Genomic DNA, 19,540 nt, shown 5'->3' with positions numbered 1-19,540 from the left:
TAATTTCAAAGAATCACCCCCAATTCCTAATTGGATTTACTTTCTTCCCTTTCAAAGATGAGCAATGATTCAGTTACAAAAATTTTATGATGTCTGATGACAGGTAGAGCTTTCTGTTTATTATTCTTTGTAGTTACACTAATGCTTAGCCTCACTATGTTATTTGGCTGTCAAAGTGGTCATATATGAAAGTAAAATAAGTACAGTTATCAAGTAAATCTATCGTTCATTTATTTCAGTGAGGGGTAAAAAAAAATACACTTTTTTAAAAGAGGGATATCTAAATTGGTGTATCTTTAATATGAAAAATTTAAGTAACTAGGAAATAATGACAGTCAATCTCCAAAGGGACTTTCTCTGTTGTCTTCTTAACCACTGAATTTATTTGATTATATTCCTTATGATATGACTGGTAAAGCAAATGAATTGCATTACTTTGCATACTTAGCCTAATAGAACATTTAGAGAGGACTATATTCTTGAATAGCTACTAATACTTTTATGTACTGAAGGATCCAGTTTTATGGCATTTATTGACTATGCCAAAGCCTTTGACTGTGTGGATCACAATAAACTGTGGAAAATTCTGAAAGAGATGGGAATACCAGACCATCTGACCTGTCTCTTGAGAAACCTGTATGCAGGTCAGGAAGCGACAGTTAGAACTGGACATGGAACAACAGACTGGTTCCAAATAGGAAAAGGAGTACATCAAGCCTGTATATTGTCACCCTGCTTATTTAACTTATATGCACAGTACATCATGAGAAACGCTGGGCTGGAAGAAACACAAGCTGGAATCAAGACTGCTGGGAGAAATATCAATAACCTCAGATATGCGGATGACACCACCCTTATGGCAGAAAGTGAAGAACTAAAGAGCCTCTTGATGAAAGTGAAAGAGGAGAGTGAAGAAGTTGGCTTAAACCTCAACGTTCAGAAAACTAAGATCATGGCATCTGGTCCCATCACTCCATGGGAAATAGATGGGGAAACAGTGGAAACAGTGTCAGACTTTATTTTTTTGGGCTCCAAAATCACTGCTGATGGTGATTTCAGCCATGAAATTAAAAGACGCTTACTCCTTGAAAGGAAGGTTACGACCAACCTGAATAGCATATTGAAAAGCAGAGACATTACTTTGCCAACAAAGGTCCATCTAGTCAAGGCTATGGTTTTTCCAGTGGTCATGTATGAATGTGAGAGTTGGACAGTGAAGAAAGCTGAGGGCCGAAGAACTGATGCTTTTGAACTGTGGTGTTGGAGAAGACTCTTGAGAGTCCCTTGGACTGCAAGAAGATCCAACCAGTCCATCCTAAAGGAGATCAATCCTGGGTGTTCATTGGAAGGACTGATGTTGAAGCTGAAACTCCAATACTATGGCCACCTCATGCAAAGAGTTGACTCATTGGAAAAGACCCTGATGTTGGGTAGGATTGGGGACAGGAGGAGAAGGGGACGACAGAGGATGGGACGGTTGGATGGCACCACCAACTCGATGGACATGGGTTTGGGTAAACTCCGGGAGTTGATGATGGACAGGGAGGCCTGGCGTGCTGCGATTCATGGGGTTGCAAAGAGTCAGACACGACTGAGCAACTGAACTGAACTGAACCTATTTGCATTTTGGTTTTTTTGGACATTCTCAGTTTTCATTCTGTGATATTCTAATATGTTGAAGTATAACATGCTCTTATTGGGAATGCGATTTAGATTTCCAAAGAGTAACATATCAGTCTAGTTAAATTCTTCAATTCTTCAATTTTATATTAAATATTTGTTGTAAATTAATAGACTATTACATTGATTCTAAAATACAGTTTTAGTTTTTAATATTTATGAAATTAGAGTCTATCTTATTAATGCCATGGCATAGTTTAATGGGCACCATTTTTCTGTCTAATACATTTTAAAATTGATAGCACCTTAGGTTTGATGAAATATAATATTTGACAGATTTTTCCTTTATTTTTATGTCAGACTTAAAATACACATCTATTGTTGGTGACTTGTAATGCTTATGACCTGAACTGAAGTTAAGCTTTATGACATCCTTGAAAATGATGATGTGTTTTAAGCATTGGTTATTTTTGCTGCCTTACTGTTTAAGGCAGCAAATGAATTTTTATTTTATTTTACAAATGAAAAGACTAAAGTTTGTAGAGTTTGAGTGATTGTGCCATAATTGTATAGGTAATTAATTGCAGAGTTGTGGACAGATTGCTTGACCACTTATGCTGGGCTGTTTGTCTACTGAACCACAGTGGCTCAGAAACAGTGACTAACAAATGCGAAGCCTCAGTACTTGAAAGAGTAACAAGATATTCTGCCAGTTGAGAGTTGTGTGTTCTTGCTGCATACATGTTGCTATTGACATCAGAGCATGAAAAGATTATTAATACACACATAGCTACTCTGGTAAATTGCTGTGCACTCTGTGTCTGACTGTTCTTCCTTTTTTTGCTGGAGAATATTTCATCGGTTACTGTAAATAATCTGCAAGTTGGTTTAAGCTAATTTGTAGAAAACAATAATTACAGGTTTCCAGATCATGAAAAGGTGGTTGTACCCTTTTAGATGGTTGGACAGTCAATGTAAGGCGACAGCACCTAGTAGCTGCCAGCACGTTATAATCCTTTTGATGTTAACAGCAGCCAAACATACGGAAAGAAGTTACTGAATGTAGACTCACTGGCAGCATGGGCCTCTTTCACTCTCTTCTTCATAGAAGCATGACTGAAATACTTGTATATATAAAAGGATATATGTAGAAGATTGTATATGGGATATTGCTTACAGAAGGATGACTAGAATGTTGTAGAAATAGAATATTTCTCTTTTTTCCTGATATAAACATGGTAAAATCTTACAGCGGTGAATAAAGACATTTTGTCATTCATTTGCTATTGGGATATTTGAATGACTATACTCCCTGAATTGTAAAAGAAAAAGCTGTCAAGTTGTACAGTCTGTGAGATGCTTAGCTGATCTCTTATATCTTATACATTCTCATGAAGCAATAAATAGAATGATATATATCGTCTTAAAAATTTAAGGAAGCATTCATATACCTTTCATTTAAAAAAATGTTTGATTTTATTATAGCTAAATTTTTCATTGCTACTAAAGATTCTAAAGACAGTCCAGCTTTCTGTTTTCCCTCTCTTAGAGAATAGCAGTTTCCTCCCACTTACCTCCTCCCACCATATTTCTATGAAAAATGGGAATAAAATTGATTTTGAATGTGCATTAGTTCTAATTCAGAGAGAATATTGGTAGAAGAGACTCTGACCATAAGAGGTATTAGAAGTAAAGTGATTGGAGGAGAAGAAATTAAAACTGAGATTAGAATCTTACTAATAAATAATATTAACATTGATACAAGAAGAAAGCTGGGTTAAATGATTAATTGCAGTAAGAGCTTTTAGAGTACAGGTCACTGTCCTTGAACTGGTGAACTTCCAGTTTGAGAAGCACTGTTTTTTACTATCTTTTTAGATAAGTGACTAAGAAAAAAGTAAATTTTATATTCTTTACGTCTTATAGGCTTTTGCACTCTGATCGAGATCCTATTCCAGATGTTCCTGCAGTGTACTTTGTAATGCCAACTGAGGAAAATATTGACAGAATGTGTCAGGTAACATGAGTTCTTATTTTCTTGATTCTTGAAGGTGGAAACTTTTTTTTTTTTTTTCCAAAAAAAATTTTTTAGATGTCCATTGTGAAAAATCAGAAATTTCCTTACCCAATTTCCCACTTTGATTTTTGAGACTATCTTTGAATGTTCTGTAGACTGAAAGATTTAAACATTTTTGACTGATTAAGCATTATATTTATTGAGAATAAAACCCTTGCCTTAAAAAACAGAATACCTAACTATATTGGCTTTAATATAAGAATAGGAATATAATTCTAAGAGTAGGAGGTCCAAGTTGGTACAGCAGCTCTGTTAGACAAAGATTCAGGCCTCTGCTATCTTTTTGACCTATCATCTTTAGTTTGTAATTTTCCATTGTCTTGATTGTTGCTTCACATATACAAGGTGGTAACTGCAATTTTAGATATCACATCTATGTGATATAGACAAGAAGAAAGCAAGAAGAAGGGAGAAATGGACTATGATAGCCCTGACTATTGATTTTGATCAAGAAAACTAAGCTTTCCCAGAAACTCTCAGAAGACTTTGGTTTATGTCTCATTCCATAGAATTAACATCAGGGGAGGTCACAAAAATTAAGCTTTAGATGAGTGTATTGCCACCCCCAAATAAAATCTTTTTTCTTTTAGCAAGGAAGAAGGGGAAATAGATATTGGATAGGTACCTAGTAGTGTCTACAGTAAGTCACAAGCTCTTTACTTGTTGACTGTTGAATCAAAATTCTGTTTGTGAAGGTCACATATTTTGTGTCCTATATAGCTAATAGTGCCCAGCTTTCTTTTACCCTGCATAAACCCCAGTTATGCCAATTTTTGGAGAAGTACAGTTTATCAATACTTTCCAATTTCCTTGTTTTAGAACAGCTTTATTGAAATATAATTCACATACCATACAATTAACCCTGTTTTTTTTTTTTTTTAAAAAAAAACAGCAAGACAGATTTTATTTGAGCCTCTGGCATTAGTGCAGAACTGAGCTCAACTCCAAAAACAGCAAAGACAATCGGGGATTGATAGCCGATGGGCAGAGTGAGGGGCTCTATGGATAGAAAATTACTAAGAGGAATAATCTATTATTGAACATTTTCATCACCTTAGCTATTACATCCCCAACCCCTGAACCCCCAGCCCTAAGGTACTATTTGTTTCTGTACATTTGTCCATTCTGCATATTATGAATAGAATCATGTATATTGTTTGTTGTTATCTGGCTTCTTCCTCTTAGTGTAATGTTTTCAACATTTATCCATACTGTGGTTGTATCAGTACTTCCCACATATAATAAGCATTTAAACTATGTAAGAAGGCAGGAATACTGGAGTAGGTAGCCATTCCCTTCTCCAAGGAATATTCCCAACCCAGGGATCGAACCCCAGTCTCCTGCATTACAGGCAGATTCTTTACCATCTGAGCCACCAGGCAAACCCTTTAAGAAGAACATAGGTACACTATGTGAAAGCAGTTTTGTGCACTATTTTAATGAATAGGATTTTATTGATAATATATAATTATTAAAATATGTTTCAGTTATACCTGGTAACCAAGTAACCAGCACCTCTTTATAAATTTGTTCTCCTGGGATACTTTTTTTCTATCCTTTGTATAACCTGTCTTTTGAATACGTATATTATCCTCAGAAACCTTGCTCTTATTGCATCTAAAAGATTTTTAACTTGTCATCATCCTTTATACTATCCTGTAAGAATGAAGTATTCATTGTATTCATAGGATCTTCGAAATCAACTCTATGAATCATATTATTTAAATTTTATTTCTGCTATTTCAAGAAGTAAACTGGAAGATATTGCAAATGCAGCATTAGCGGCTAGTGCAGTAACACAAGTAGCCAAGGTAAGAGATTTTGGTTGGCTGACATTTTGTTAATGTAAACATAAGTAATAATCTGAAACCTATAGATCAGCATAGGTGTCTCATTACAAAAGACCAGAACAACCTAAGAAATAGACTCAAAATACTTCTAGAAAGAGTTTTGATAATGTAAATTATCTTCAACTTGAACTAGGCAAAATAAACCAAACTAAAGGAACTTATTAACTGACTAATTTCAAAGACAAAGATCAAAAGCTGAATCATTTTTTGTTTTAGTCTGGGATTTGTATAATCTTTTTAGCTCAGCTTAGAAATAGTTTGACAGTTGTGTTGTCATAAATTATACTTGGACTATTTTGACACTGTTTTATCTATAATCACTGTGGTCTTGTTGTTGTTTAGTCACTAAGTTGTGTCTAACTCTTTGCAATGCAATGGATTGTTATCTGCGAGCCTCCTCGGTCTGTGAGATTTCCCAGGCAAGAATACTGGAGTGGGTTGCCATTTCCTTCTCCAGGAGATCTTCCTGATCCAGGGAATGAACCTATGTCTCCTGCATTGGCAGGCAGATTCTTCACAACAGGCCAGCAATTCTATATCATAGTGATTTTTTTTGTCATGTTCAGCTCTATTGTAAATAAATCTATAAAAATATTCTTGGTTGTACCCCTGGTTTTGTTTTTGTTTTTGTTTTTTTTGATTGTAGCCCTGTTTTGCCCTTTTGTTTCTTGAAGTTGGACAAAGTATAGCTGAAAATTCTGCAAAATGATGTAGGGCAAATAAGACTAAAGAGGCATGCTTTTAATTCCCATTCTTTAACAGATTTTTCATTCTTAGATAGTCCACTGCTACTTCTGATTAATACTTGAGGCTTATGTCTTATTATTCTTTCTCTTCCAAAATTTATTGTTAGCTTTACATGAAATAATAGGTACATTCTTTTATTTAACTATATTTAACATATCTCAAAGTTTTCTTAGTTTTTCTCCTGATTTGTACTTCTGTAAATACAGATCACAATGTAAAACCAGTTACTATAACTTTCTTAGGAACGTGTGATTAAAATGAATATAAAAGTTGAAATTGTTTTTCTTCAAAATTGATATCCATTCCTATCCCCACCACAATTTTTTTAAAAATTTTGTATATTCTACTTTCTGAAAATGCTACTGTCCTTGAAAATTTATGGCCTAGTCTTGTTTTCTTAATTGTTTTTTAATGTTAACTTCTCATTTTTGCCCAGTTTGGCAATCTGCAAATGGCATAATTTTTAGTTATTGAATATAATTATAATTTTTTTTAATTTTACCATTGGTAGATTAAATCAAACTAAATGTGTATTCAATATTATAAAATTGATTTGAAAACCTTTTCTTTTGTTTCTAGGTTTTTGATCAGTATCTCAATTTTATTACTTTGGAAGATGACATGTTTGTATTATGTAATCAAAATAAGGAACTTGTTTCATATCGTGGTATGTAAAAATAAGAATATTGTAATTCATTGTTAGCAAAATGAATATTGTACTGTAAAAGAAAAAAACAGTGAACATGTTTAGTGCACTCTAAAACTAGCTTTGTTTACAGCACATAAAGAAAACAAGTCTCAGACTGAATTCTGTCACATATAAACAACATTTACTAAATCTGTTTAGTAAAGCTCAGTGAAGCACAAATTATCTGACATTTTAGGTACCCCACAGCAACTTGCATGAATACTTCACTCATGGCAAGTAAGATAGTATTTTAGTAGTAGGATTCAGTTAATCTTTTAGTACTTTGATCTTTGAAAAAGAACAAGTTTACTTTGCTTCTCTGTGCAATAGTTTCCAAGTCTGTAGAACAGAAATAATAATACTATCTACCTCAGAGTTTTTGTGGGAGTTAAATGCATTCTTGTATGTTAAATGCCTGGAAAAGTTGCTGACGTTATTGTAAGCACTCAGCAAAGGTTGATTATGTTGTCAACGTCAGACAACAACAGCGAGTCAGCCGCTACTAAAAAGTCCTATTATGGAATGATGTATAAGTACCATTTTCAAATAGAGGTTGTTGTGCTATGCTATGCATAGTTGCTCAGTCATGTCCAACTCTTTGCAACCCCATGGACTGCAGCCTGCCAGGCTCTTCTATCCATGGGGATTCTCTAGGCAAGAATTCTGGAGTGGGTTGCTGTGCCCTCCTCCAGGGGTTCTTCCCAACCCAGGGATCGAACCCAGGTCTCGCCTGCATTACAGGCAAATTCTTTACCATCTGAGCCACCAGGGAAGCCCTGTTCATGCAGTAGTAGGATTGAGCACTGGTATTTGATCAATGCTATCCAATCCCCTCTGAAGTTTGTATTCCCAATTTTGATAAACTGACCATCTCTTAGATGTAGATTAAAATTAACATGTGGACACACACACACAACATCCACACCACATTTTGTTGTGTGTTGATTTTTTTTTTCTTTGTAAAAACACTGCGAGATCTACCCTCTTAACAAAGTATACAATACAGTATTGTTGACTTTGGTACAGTGTTGTATGGCAACTCTCTAGAACTTATTCATCTTGCTTTGTGCCCATTGATTAGTTGTGTCAGACATTTTAAGGAAAATTACAGTGTATAGAGGATGTGATTAGCCAATTCATTGAAATAATTAATTTGGTACTAAGGATTGAGATGTTTGGGGATGACTATAGAGTTTAAGTGGTTCTACCATAGGGAGTATGTCCCTCCCATGGTGGCATTTGGAAATGTGTAAGGACAGTTTTGATTGCCACAATTACTACTAGCATTTAGCGAGCAGGGACTTATGATGCTAGATGTTCTGCAGTGTGTCAGCCATACTCACACAGAAAATTGTTCTACTCAAAATGCCAGTTGTATCCTATCGTAAAACACAGAACCAGGTGGTAAACTCCCAAGAGAAGAGAACATGAATCTTATGGTTTAACCTCGCTCCATAGCATACCTTCTTGTTGAAATTAAGCAACATCTCAAAATGAGTGTAAATATTTGCTGTATTGTCCATGTAAGAGGTTTTTGACAATACTGTAGTTATTTATAGAAATCTGTTTACCTTTTACTTAATTAACTGACCTTTAACTTAATTAACTACTAAAGTTGCTAAGTTTAAAACTAGTTTCCCTTCAACCTTTAAGCTAATATTGTAAATATTGTTACAATTTTATATTGTAACAAATACTGTTACAAATATGGCTATGTGAAAACAAGCACCTTTTCTTAATTCTTTGATCAATTGGCTCAGATTGAACCGACTAAATTCTAGTCTCACTTAACAGACTTAGTCAACAAACTTAGTTTGTTAAATTCCCTTAAACACTTTAAATTGCATTTATAAATTCAGCATATTAATTTTTAAATATTTTTAATTGATGTATAGTCAATTTACAATATTATAGGTTACAGGTGTATAATATAGTGCCTCACAATTATTAAAGGTTATATTCCTTTTATAGTTGTTACAAAGTATTGGCTATATTCCCTGTGTTGTGTAGTGTATCCTCGTAGCTTATTTTATCTTGACTTATAATAATTTGTATCTCTTAATCCCTAACCCTAGGTTTCCCCACTTCCCTCTCCCCTCTGGTAACCATTTGTTTGCTATCTGTAGCTGAGAGTTGGCTTCTTTTTTGTTATATCACTACTTTGTTGTGTTTTTTAGATTTCACATGTGAGTGAAGTCATGCAGTATTTGTCTTTCTGTCTGACTTATTTCATTTAGCATAGTACCCTCCAGGTCCATCTATGTTGTTGCACACAGCAAAATTTCATGATTTTTTATAGATGAATAGTTTTAAGTTCTTAAGCTACCAGACCAGGCAACTTTATAAATCTAACAAAATCTACCCAAATATTTAAATAGTTATTAAAAATAGTTAAATTTATAGTGAGTCTAAATTCATTAAACATTCATGCTTATAAATGTTTTCTTGTATCTCTCAACTTAAAAAATCACATCTGAAAGTATTACTGAATTTAAAGTATAAATTTATTAATTTTAAAGTATAATCACATGGTTAATTGTTCAGATTCTCAGTAGTATAATTAGAATGATAGTGATAGATTGTTCTATACGCACTTTGCAATATAAGCTCATTTACTCCTCATAATAAGTTAATGAAGTTATATATTAATATTATTTCTATTTTCTAGATGAAAAAAGCTGAGGCCTAGATATGAACAAGCTTAATAAGGAAATGGCAAAACCAGGTTACTACACCCAGGCAGTAAGAGTTAGTGCTCTTAATCATTATGTAGTTATGTGCCAAATGCTCTCAAACATTACAGGTGTTTTAAGTAGTAATTTTAAACAGATTGTTCCTAACATAAATCAAGTATATTGATACCATGGATTGAGTCTGTATCACCTGTTTTTTTTTTTTGTGAATTAGGAATTTATTCAACAAAGGATGCAGAGTTACCACCTCAGTTAGACTTAGGCTAATATCACAGACAAACCAAATAGCTGTCTACAGTGAGTTGAACTTATTGATGGACAGTGTTTTGACTGTTGAGGTCAGTTGTTTCAGAGGTGTGGGACTAGGGTATAAGACCTGAAGGCTGGAGGCTTCCTACCAATTTTTACCTGAACCAGTGATTAATTTTAAGAGTTTAGTAAAAATAAGGGATAAAATGCTGATCACTTTTTTCTCCTTTCCCTATGTTGTTTTAGCCATTAACAGACCAGGTGTCAGAAATAGAAACTATTGTGGACACCATAGTTGCCAGCCTCTTTTGCTTTTTTGTTTACACTGGGTTGGTGTGCCTTGAATTTATATAATTCACATTATGCCATTTCTGTTGTCTGATTTGAATGGATGGCAGCCTGCAATACTCAATAGCAGCATGTTTCCTCATCTGGATTATAGTTAAAGTCTTTTTTTATTTTTATGTTCTCTGCATGTACCATAGTTTCTTTGAATGCTTTGATATGTCCAATTGAATTATGATTTCCTCTCATGCTGATCACAGGTCATACTAAATTTTATATTTGTTTTCACATTCAGTTTGCTGGGAACCTAAAAATAGTATATAAATAATATTTTAGTCCAGTCAGTCATTTGACAAATAGTTACTGAGCATCTACTTGTCAGACATTGGGCCTGTGAACTCAAGAGAGTGGGGAAGATATATAAGGCAAGGTTTTTGACTGTCACAGTGATGTTTCATGAAGTGTAGCCACAGCAAACTATTTTTCAGATGTGGAAACCATGATGTAGTAAAGTAGCCAGGACAGCAAAGTCTCTGGTCGTCTACCTAGTGAATAGGCTTGCCATCTCTTTCTTTATTTTTCTCTCCTGGCTAGGGACCATTATTCTATCCTTTTAAAAACATTTGAAATGTTGGCTCTTAAAGCTACAACGCGGGAGACCCGGGTTCAATCCCTGGGTCGGGAAGATCTCCTGGAGAAGGAAATGGCAACCCACTCCAGTATCCTTGCCTGGAAAATCCCATGGATGGAGGAACCTGGTAGGCTACAGTCCATGGGGTCGCAAAGAGTCGGACATGACTGAGCTACTTCACTTTCACTTTCACAAAGTTCCAACACAGAAATGGGACAAAAAAGAAAAAACGTATAGTCCCAGGAATCCTGAGGTGTTTGTCAAAATTGCAGATTTCCTAAAATTATCCCAAATCTATTGAATTGAATCCCTGAAGGTAAGGGCTTGCTGCTGCTGCTAAGTCGCTTCAGTCGTGTCCGACTCTGTGCGACCCCATAGACGGCAGCCCACCAGGCTCCGCCATCCCTGGGATTCTCCAGGCAAGAATACTGGAGTGGGTTGCCATTTCCTTCTCCAGTGCATGAATGGGAAAACTGAAAGTAAAGTCGCTCAGTCGTGTCCGACTCTTAGCGACCCCATGGACTGTAGCCTACCAGGCTCCTCCATCCATGGGATTTTCCAGGCAAAAGTACTGGAGTGGGGTGCCATTGCCTTCTCCGAAGGTAAGGGCTTAAGAATCTTTAATAACTTCCAAAGAAACTTCTTTCTCTTCTCTCATATTCTTAAAGTGATTCTTGTACTCGCTGAAGTTTGAGAACCACTTAAGTACAGTAGTAGATCAGAAAAGAAATTCATACAATTTGTTACAAGACAAAATATACCTGATGTTGATCTTGCCATAATTGATTTGCATTGGCCTTTTCTAGCAGTATTAGATAATAAAATCGGTAGTTTCTTGAGGTCATCTAACATTTGTGAATAAAATTAAGGAATATGATATTTATTTTCCTGTTGGCTCTGGCAAAAATTTTGTGTAATATATGTGGTAGGTTTTTCTTTTTTCTTATTAGTACTCTAATATGATACTATTAGAGTACTAATAAGATACTTATTAGATACTATTAGATACTAATAAGAAAAAAATACGATACTACTTAGTACTACTACCGATATTGAGGGGTTTTTTTGAGGTATTATAATTTTTAGTGGATACTTGTTCACTTAAAATTTAAAACAAAAAAGGTTTTACTTGTTTGAAGATTACAAAGATTGTAAAACTGCCTACTGATATCTGCTTGGTAATAATCTTAAGAGTTTAGTAAAAATAAGGAATAAATTCCAACTTTTTTCTCCTTTACCTGTGTCGTTTTAGCCATTAACAGACCAGATATCACAGACACGGAAATGGAAACTGTTATGGACACTATTGTTGACAGCCTCTTTTGTTTTTTTGTTACACTGGGTAAGTTTTCAAATCTTGATTTCTTCAAAGTAAATAAATTATTTAACAACTCATTTTAACCTGTTTCACTGTAATGTGATCCTTTATTATCTGTCTGGATCTGTATAGGCCCTCTCCAGAGTTGGGATAAAACATACATTCTATACTTTATAAAACCACAATTCTTTTAATAATTTGATGTTGATCAAATTATTAAAAGAATTTAGCAGATCTCCTGAGTTGTTGCCTTAAGACATCTTTGGTAATTGTGACTTTCTGATATATTGTTTGGTTTGCTGGTGGCTTCACCCATGTGCCTGTTAGTTTTCTTTTAATGTATCATTTTGAAAAATTTCAGATACTCTTCTGATTAGAGAGATACCTGCTTTTTAACTGTTGAAGCAAATTCCCAAGGCTACAGAAAACGCTGAATTTATATAACCTACTAATCCAATGTCGTCTCAACTTTAAGCATTTCTTTGGAATATCTAAAGTTACTTATACCTACACTGTGTTTGATATCTACTGTATGACTTTATTCTTCACTAATAATGGATGTGAATATTGCTTATATGTGAATCTAGAAAAATGATACAGATTAATTTATTTGCAAAGCAGAAATAGAGTCACAGATGTAGAGAATAAGTTTCTGGTTACCAAGATGAGGGCAAGGGGGTGAACTGGGAGATTGGGATTGACACACACACACACACACACACACACACACACACGTATAAAATACATAACTAATGAGAACCTGCTGTACAGCACAGTGAACTCTACTTAATGACCTGTGGTGACCTAAATAGGAAGGAAATCTAAAAAAAGAGTAGCTATATGGACGCATATATCTGATTCACTTTGCTGTACAGCAGAAACTAACACAACATTCTAAAGCAACTATACTCCAACAAAAAGGAAAAAAAAAAACAGAATGGATCTTTTTAGAAACCTTCTAATTGCAATTTTAATTTTAATTTTGCAGACACTGAAAACCTTTCACTTAAAATGATCCTCGCACTAGGTTAATAAAATTTCTCTCCATTTCAGAAATGAGAAAATTGAGAGATACATGCATAGCTTAGAATACAGACAAAAGTTTGATAAGAATTTGCATACAGATTTTGGGGCTCCTCCTTTCTGTAATTTTTCCCTTTTATTTCCAGCCCTGAACTCCAGGCTTTGGTTCCCCAGCTCAGTGAGTTTTCTGTTTTCTGCTTGAGCTCTTTCTCCTATGTGCCATGTAAACTGAAAAGTACCCTCAGGAAGAAAGCTGGTTAAAAGTCTCTCTTGGTTTTCAAGCATTTCTCTTTAAAGCGTTTTACCCTCCTCCACTTTCTACTTGCTTTCAATTGTTCTCAGTACCTTCAAATGGGATTGTTGTTGGGTTTTGTTTTTTAAAGAACACACATGCATACCATTTTTAGTCATTAAACAGACACAGTTAATCTTTCTGTTTTTGCTGTCACACATATTCTCCAGAATTTCACTGATTGCTAGAGTTATTGTGGACATTTAGGTTATTTTCAGTTGATGATAACTGTATTTTAAAAGTGAGGGTAGATTGAAATAGAAGTATGCAGGTCACTGAAGTGTTAGAGCCACATTTATTATGTAGAGCATTAGAAAGTGATCTTCCTCAAAGGAAAAATTGAAATTACTGCCAACCTGACATAGAAGATATCAATAATAAATTAAGTGAAAAAAAGTCAATTTAAGGACAGTATATAAAATATCCTATATACATGCCACACACACACACTTATTTAAAAAATATATAGAATATAACCTGAAAGCATTCCTATGTAATTCTTAATGGAGATTGTTTTAGAATGCTGGAATCAAGAGAATTAACTTTATACATTTCTAATATTTGAATTTTCTTAGGACAGACAGAAAAATAGCTTGCCATCAGAAGAAAGCAAAGTTAAAAAATGTACTAATAGCTCATGTTTTTACTTTTGCAATTGGCTGAGCATTCTTTGTATAGAATCTAAAATGCAAAAAATTTCAGCGTATAAATATTACAGTGTCCTTAGTTTGTTTTATGAGATTTTGCAATTTTATTTTTTTTCTCATTTTAAGATTTCAGCCTTCAGTAAAACTTGGAATAATAGAAATTAAGTCTAAAATGAGTTGATTTGATAATAAATTGAGGCCAACTTTTAGGAGCATTTTATTAATACGTTATGCAAAGAGTGCATTTTCTACTGTCTTTTAATTGGTATTTTTTAAAAAGACTAATTTGTAATACAAAAAAATAACAATAGCAAGCTGTTAAATTAGATAAACTCTTTTCAGTCAAGTATTAAAGTGAACCCAGTGGGTAGAGAGTAAACTTTTTTGAAACTGCCTATAAGAGTATCAAAGTGCTGATTTAGTTAGTCCACTGAAAAGATAGGGTCACACTGCTTGGCCCCTACAATATAAAAGTCATCTTTTTCTGACTCCCTGATGTTGTCTTCATCATGGGACAGTCCATTTCCTCTCAAGATTTTAAATCCTTACATGTTTGTAGCCTGAGATTTTACGCATCTTTTATATATTATTATTTGATGCCAATGTATTTTATAAGTATTTTAATTAAGAGCTGAAATCATTGCTAACATCTGTTATTAAAATAGGTGCTGTCCCTATAATCAGATGTTCAAGAGGAACAGCAGCAGAAATGGTAGCAGTGGTGAGTTCATGCAAATACCCACTGGGGATAAATAATATGGTATCAGTTGTTTTCCTTATGTTCCTCAAGTGTTTTTGTTAATATTAAGTATATATACTAGTTATGGGTTCTGTATTAAGTGCCAAAGGCAATGTTGTTTTGTTTTGTTTTTTTCCAATAACATTGGGATTCCACCAAAAACAGAAAGTAATCATTGTGATCTTATGATGGAGTAAAATTATTTACTCCAATGTGAATGTGCTCTACCAGCCCTGTTTCTTTTTTACTGAAATACATATTTCTCATTTAGCTTTGTCTCTCTAAGTAGTATTTTATACTTATTTGATTACCCTAATCATTTAATATATACTTAACATCATTGAACAAACATTTGTTAGCAATTATAATCATTTTTTAAATGATGAAGTATATTTTGTTTTCTCTTAATACTTTCATTCAGTGTAAAATGAGCATTCAAAAGTTGCTTTAAGGACTAAAAAATAAATAAGAGATGAGAGAAATTGTAGAGGTACTGAAAAGAAGGTAAATGGTATGGAAAGATGGAAGAAAATACACAAACGTTTTCGGGTTTTATTAGTCCAGATGAATCGTTGACAACTACAGAGCTGGTTTCTTTCGCATATTCCATTTCTATTCCGGAGCCTCTTGTAGCCACACTGTTTAGACAGCTTCCTTGATACAGCAGAGTTATGCTTTGGGAGAGAGGGTGAGTTGTTACCTTAAGGAAAAATCATCAACCAGAAGTGATTGTTAGTGAAATCTGGTCTGAGTCACAGTAGAAATAGCATTGGTCTTTTCAAGTCCAAGTTAGGATGATATTGCATAATAAAGAAGCTAAAATGTTAGAATTACTGTTTTATAAAGGAATTCTAAATTTCTTAGTTCTAAAATTAAGAGTACATTGTGTACTACCCTATATAAAGTTCTCTGAACTATTCTTTAAGAGTTAATGTAAAATTTCGTTTTTCAGAAACTGGATAAGAAACTTCGGGAAAATCTGAGAGATGCAAGAAACAGTCTTTTTACAGGTGACACACTTGGAGCTGGCCAATTCAGGTATTATGTTAGTTAATACACTCTTGAAAATGAAGAGTTTTTGGTTGTTTTCCTTGTCTGATAGAATATCCTTACAGTGGAAAGTGAAGATCAGGGTTTTGACTCAAATTGTTCTTAAAAATACAAATTAATATTGTATTTAATTTACCTTCTTTTGTTGGAATTTCCTGTTTTGCATTCTTATCATCTTTTATAGGATAAATTTTTCTGTTTAACAGTACCTGTGCCTGGTAGATGTTCAGTAAACATTAATGAATGAATATATATTTCCCAGTAAGTTAATATTATAATGTGTATAAAAATGTAAAAACCAACCACAATGTAACTATATAATGTTAAGGATAAAAGTTTTGCCTTGTTAAAAAATATATATATATTTTTCTGTTTATGTGGCTCTGACCAAAGCTACTTTCTTTTAATTATCATTTAGCCTTTTAGTAATGGAAAAAAGTAAGTGAAAAACTTGTAATGTCTATGTCAGTTTCTACCTGTCAACTAACTGGTTTCCATTTTTACATTAAAATATCAGCAAAGTATTTTTGTCTTTGTTACCATGTCTAGCATAAGTAGATAATACCAAACTTATTGATGGCTCAGTTATTATTGAATAGAAATACTTTTTTAAAAACTACCCATTATAGTGCATGTAACTTTTGATTATTAAAAATAATGGACAATATTGGGGTAAGGAAATAAACCCATGCCATTGGCTAGAAATTATTTCAAGGGGAAATAGACAGTATTTTGGAAAATTGTTACCCCTTATCTTAGGTGAATTAATAAATAAAGCCTGTGAAAATAAATTGATACTGCCTTCCATTTCATGGTAAACTTGCATAGACTTCAAGTCAATTTGATGGCTCCTGCAGTCTTGTATACTATTCCTATAATTTGGAGTTAACACTAACATTGTGTTTCAATTGTTTGTTCAGCTATTTCACTTCCTGTGTTAAACTGTTCTTCAGTTTCACTGCTCTTTCTAAATATTCTTCTAAATATTTTTTATTAAGTAGAGCAGAAATATCAAATTCTCATCTAATTTTTTTTAACAGAAGCAACCACTGTATCACACCTTATTGAACAGTTCCTTTTTTATTGTGCTCTGGTATAGGCCTTAGAAACTAATATAAAGGCACTGTTTTATTTAGATAAATTTTTTTTAGTGTATTCACAAAATCATAATATAATTGTCTTATTTTTAGTTTGTTATATGCATTTCTAAATTATTTGAATTAGGGGTCAGTAGCCTTATTGGGGAGAAGGGCATGGCAACCCACTCCAGTATTCTGCCTGGGGAATCCCATGGACAGAGGAACCTAGCAGGGTCTAGTCCATGGGGTTGAAAAAGTCGGACATGACTGAAGCGACTTAGCAGTCAGGCAGGCAGCCTTGTTGGATTATTGTTAAATGATGATTCTCACCGAGGATTTGGTAATGTCTAGAGACATGTCAGTTGTCACAGCTGGGTAGATGCTATTAGAACCCAGGGATGCATTATGGGATGCTGCTATACATTTGACACTACAGAGGACAACTCCCCATAATAAGGAATTATTCAGCCCCAAATGTCAACAGTGCTGAGTTAAGAAACCCTGCCATAGGCTGTGTTCCCTGCCCTCCACTTGGTTGTGGACTAATAAAGGATAGTAGGTGGTGGTAAGGGTGCTACTCCTACCTTTTTGTCAACAAGTCTTATAATTAGTGCAGTTGGGAATTCACTGGCTTATACCCAGTAGGTTATAATGAGTTACTGAAATGGTCAGAGGTTTCTTGCAGGAGAAAATATATATGATAAATAGGCAGCTATGCTTATTGAAAATTGATGTGTACTCTTGATACAGTAGTGTCTCTAAAGCAAAAGCTCTGTGACTTTTGGAGACACATGATAACCAGATGCCTTTGTGCCTCAATTTGCTTTAAATGTAGTTTATTTTGCATCTAGATGATAATGATAGAGTTAAACAATATTTGAAGTGTATAGTAAGTGAATAATTATATAATTAGTTACTGTTGTTGCATGATGTTTTAGTTTCACATAGTGGGATAGGGTTTTTGTGAGGCTCTTCTCGAGTCTGCTTTTTTGAACTTGTGTTTACAGGAAAAAAAATGGAATTTGTAATTTATGGAACTTGAACATTTGTATAAATTTGTAAGATCCTACTGTCGGTAATTGTTTTTCCTGAAGTTGACAAAGGGTTTTCAATTTTTTACTCCAAAAATGTAAAATATAAATCTGAGTAGAAGCAACTTATTGTTATTTTGATAGCTATAAAAATTACTCTGTAGAAGTATTTGTATAGATTTTTTTCCTTTAAGAAAGTTGACTAAGACATCATCTACATCATACACAGGTTCTAGGATAGTCCAAAGCATTACTTGATTGTACTTGAAAACTTTTTAGAAAGAAAAGTATTATGGAATATCAATATTAACATACTTATTATTTATATCAAAATGACAATATACTGAAAGTATTAGAAGAATTTAGATGTATACACTGGTATCAATAGTTACATAATTTTTTTAATATATTTACAGCTTCCAAAGGCCCTTGTTAGTCCTTATTGACAGAAACATAGATTTGGCAACTCCTTTACACCATACTTGGACATATCAAGCGTTGGTGCATGATGTTCTGGTAAGAGATTAAATATACCACTTTCTGCTAACATATAGTAACATTCAGTGGTTTCCTTAATTTGAAATTAACATAACGACTACTGAACACAGGTGAGAAGGATGGAGCCAAGAAATAGAAACAAAAAAAAGAATGCAATTTGGAATCACTGGATGCAGAGGCTGGAGAATAGTGAAGTCTTGAGGTTTAAAGTTCCAAATTTATAGTCTTTATATTACAGGATAAGTCGGTGGTATTGTTGAAATGATGGGGGAAGAAAGAATGGAAGAAAATGAGTGGCTGGACTTTTTTTTAATTTTTCATAATGAGTAAGTAAATAAATTTGTTCTTCCTGGGGAGAAAAGCTGTTTTGTTTTGTTTTTTTCCTTTTTCCCTGGGAATCTGTTAAGCCTCATTTTATGATAAAAATAGATAGTATTTTTTGTATTACATTGTATGTTTTCTGAAGTAATTCCACATAGGTAATTTCATGCTTGAAACTAAAAACTAAAATCTATGTTTATACATGCATATATTCATCTACTAACTATTGTAAACAGCATGTGATATACACAGATAAGTAAAAACAGCCCTAGTCTCAAAGGCAATGTAAAGAAAAGATGTACACGAGTAATTTCTGTATAACACACTATATAAAAGGGCCAGAATAGTCCCCGTTTGTAAGATAGAAAAATTGAGACACAGAGGTTAAAGAATTTGAACCCAAATAATTGACTCTGCCAAGATCAGCACTCTGTAGGAGTATGGTATTAAATAGCATCATTATTGCAAAGATTGCCTGAAAGGTCATATAGAAAGGAAATGAAAGACATGGAAGATATGGTTTTGGTTTAATAGTTTATTTCTTTAAAACACAGACTCTAGCTGTAAGAGATGTTAAGATTACTGATGGAAACTGGCAGTTCTGTGTACTTCTGTATCCTAGACTCCTTTGCCATTCGGGACTCTAGGATAAGTGTTAATGATAGTGGTCAGCTCTGATTCAGTAGAGAGAATAGGAAGAAT

The 19,540-nt window shown here is 33.8% G+C and overlaps 1 protein-coding gene across 5 annotated transcripts in view; it reads left to right on the top strand.

Annotated features, from left to right (window-relative positions):
* The window catches only part of SCFD1 (sec1 family domain containing 1), a 111,461-nt gene that overhangs the window by 10,619 nt on the left and 81,302 nt on the right, over window positions 1–19,540 (top strand). For all 5 annotated transcript variants that reach the window (XM_081548053.1, XM_081548051.1, XM_081548049.1 and 2 more), the window contains 7 exons: window positions 3,547–3,637; window positions 5,386–5,508; window positions 6,874–6,961; window positions 12,093–12,182; window positions 14,786–14,841; window positions 15,812–15,897; window positions 18,436–18,535. In XM_081548053.1, coding sequence (XP_081404179.1) covers window positions 3,547–3,637; window positions 5,386–5,508; window positions 6,874–6,961; window positions 12,093–12,182; window positions 14,786–14,841; window positions 15,812–15,897; window positions 18,436–18,535 — 634 coding nt within the window. The remainder of the gene's footprint in view (window positions 1–3,546; window positions 3,638–5,385; window positions 5,509–6,873; window positions 6,962–12,092; window positions 12,183–14,785; window positions 14,842–15,811; window positions 15,898–18,435; window positions 18,536–19,540) is intronic.

Source organism: Giraffa tippelskirchi, chromosome 12, assembly GCF_054371585.1.
Source record: "Giraffa tippelskirchi isolate mGirTip1 chromosome 12, T2T-mGirTip1v1.2.pri, whole genome shotgun sequence".
Classification (NCBI taxonomy): domain Eukaryota; kingdom Metazoa; phylum Chordata; class Mammalia; order Artiodactyla; family Giraffidae; genus Giraffa; species Giraffa tippelskirchi.
This window is presented reverse-complemented; position numbering and strand designations above follow the sequence as displayed.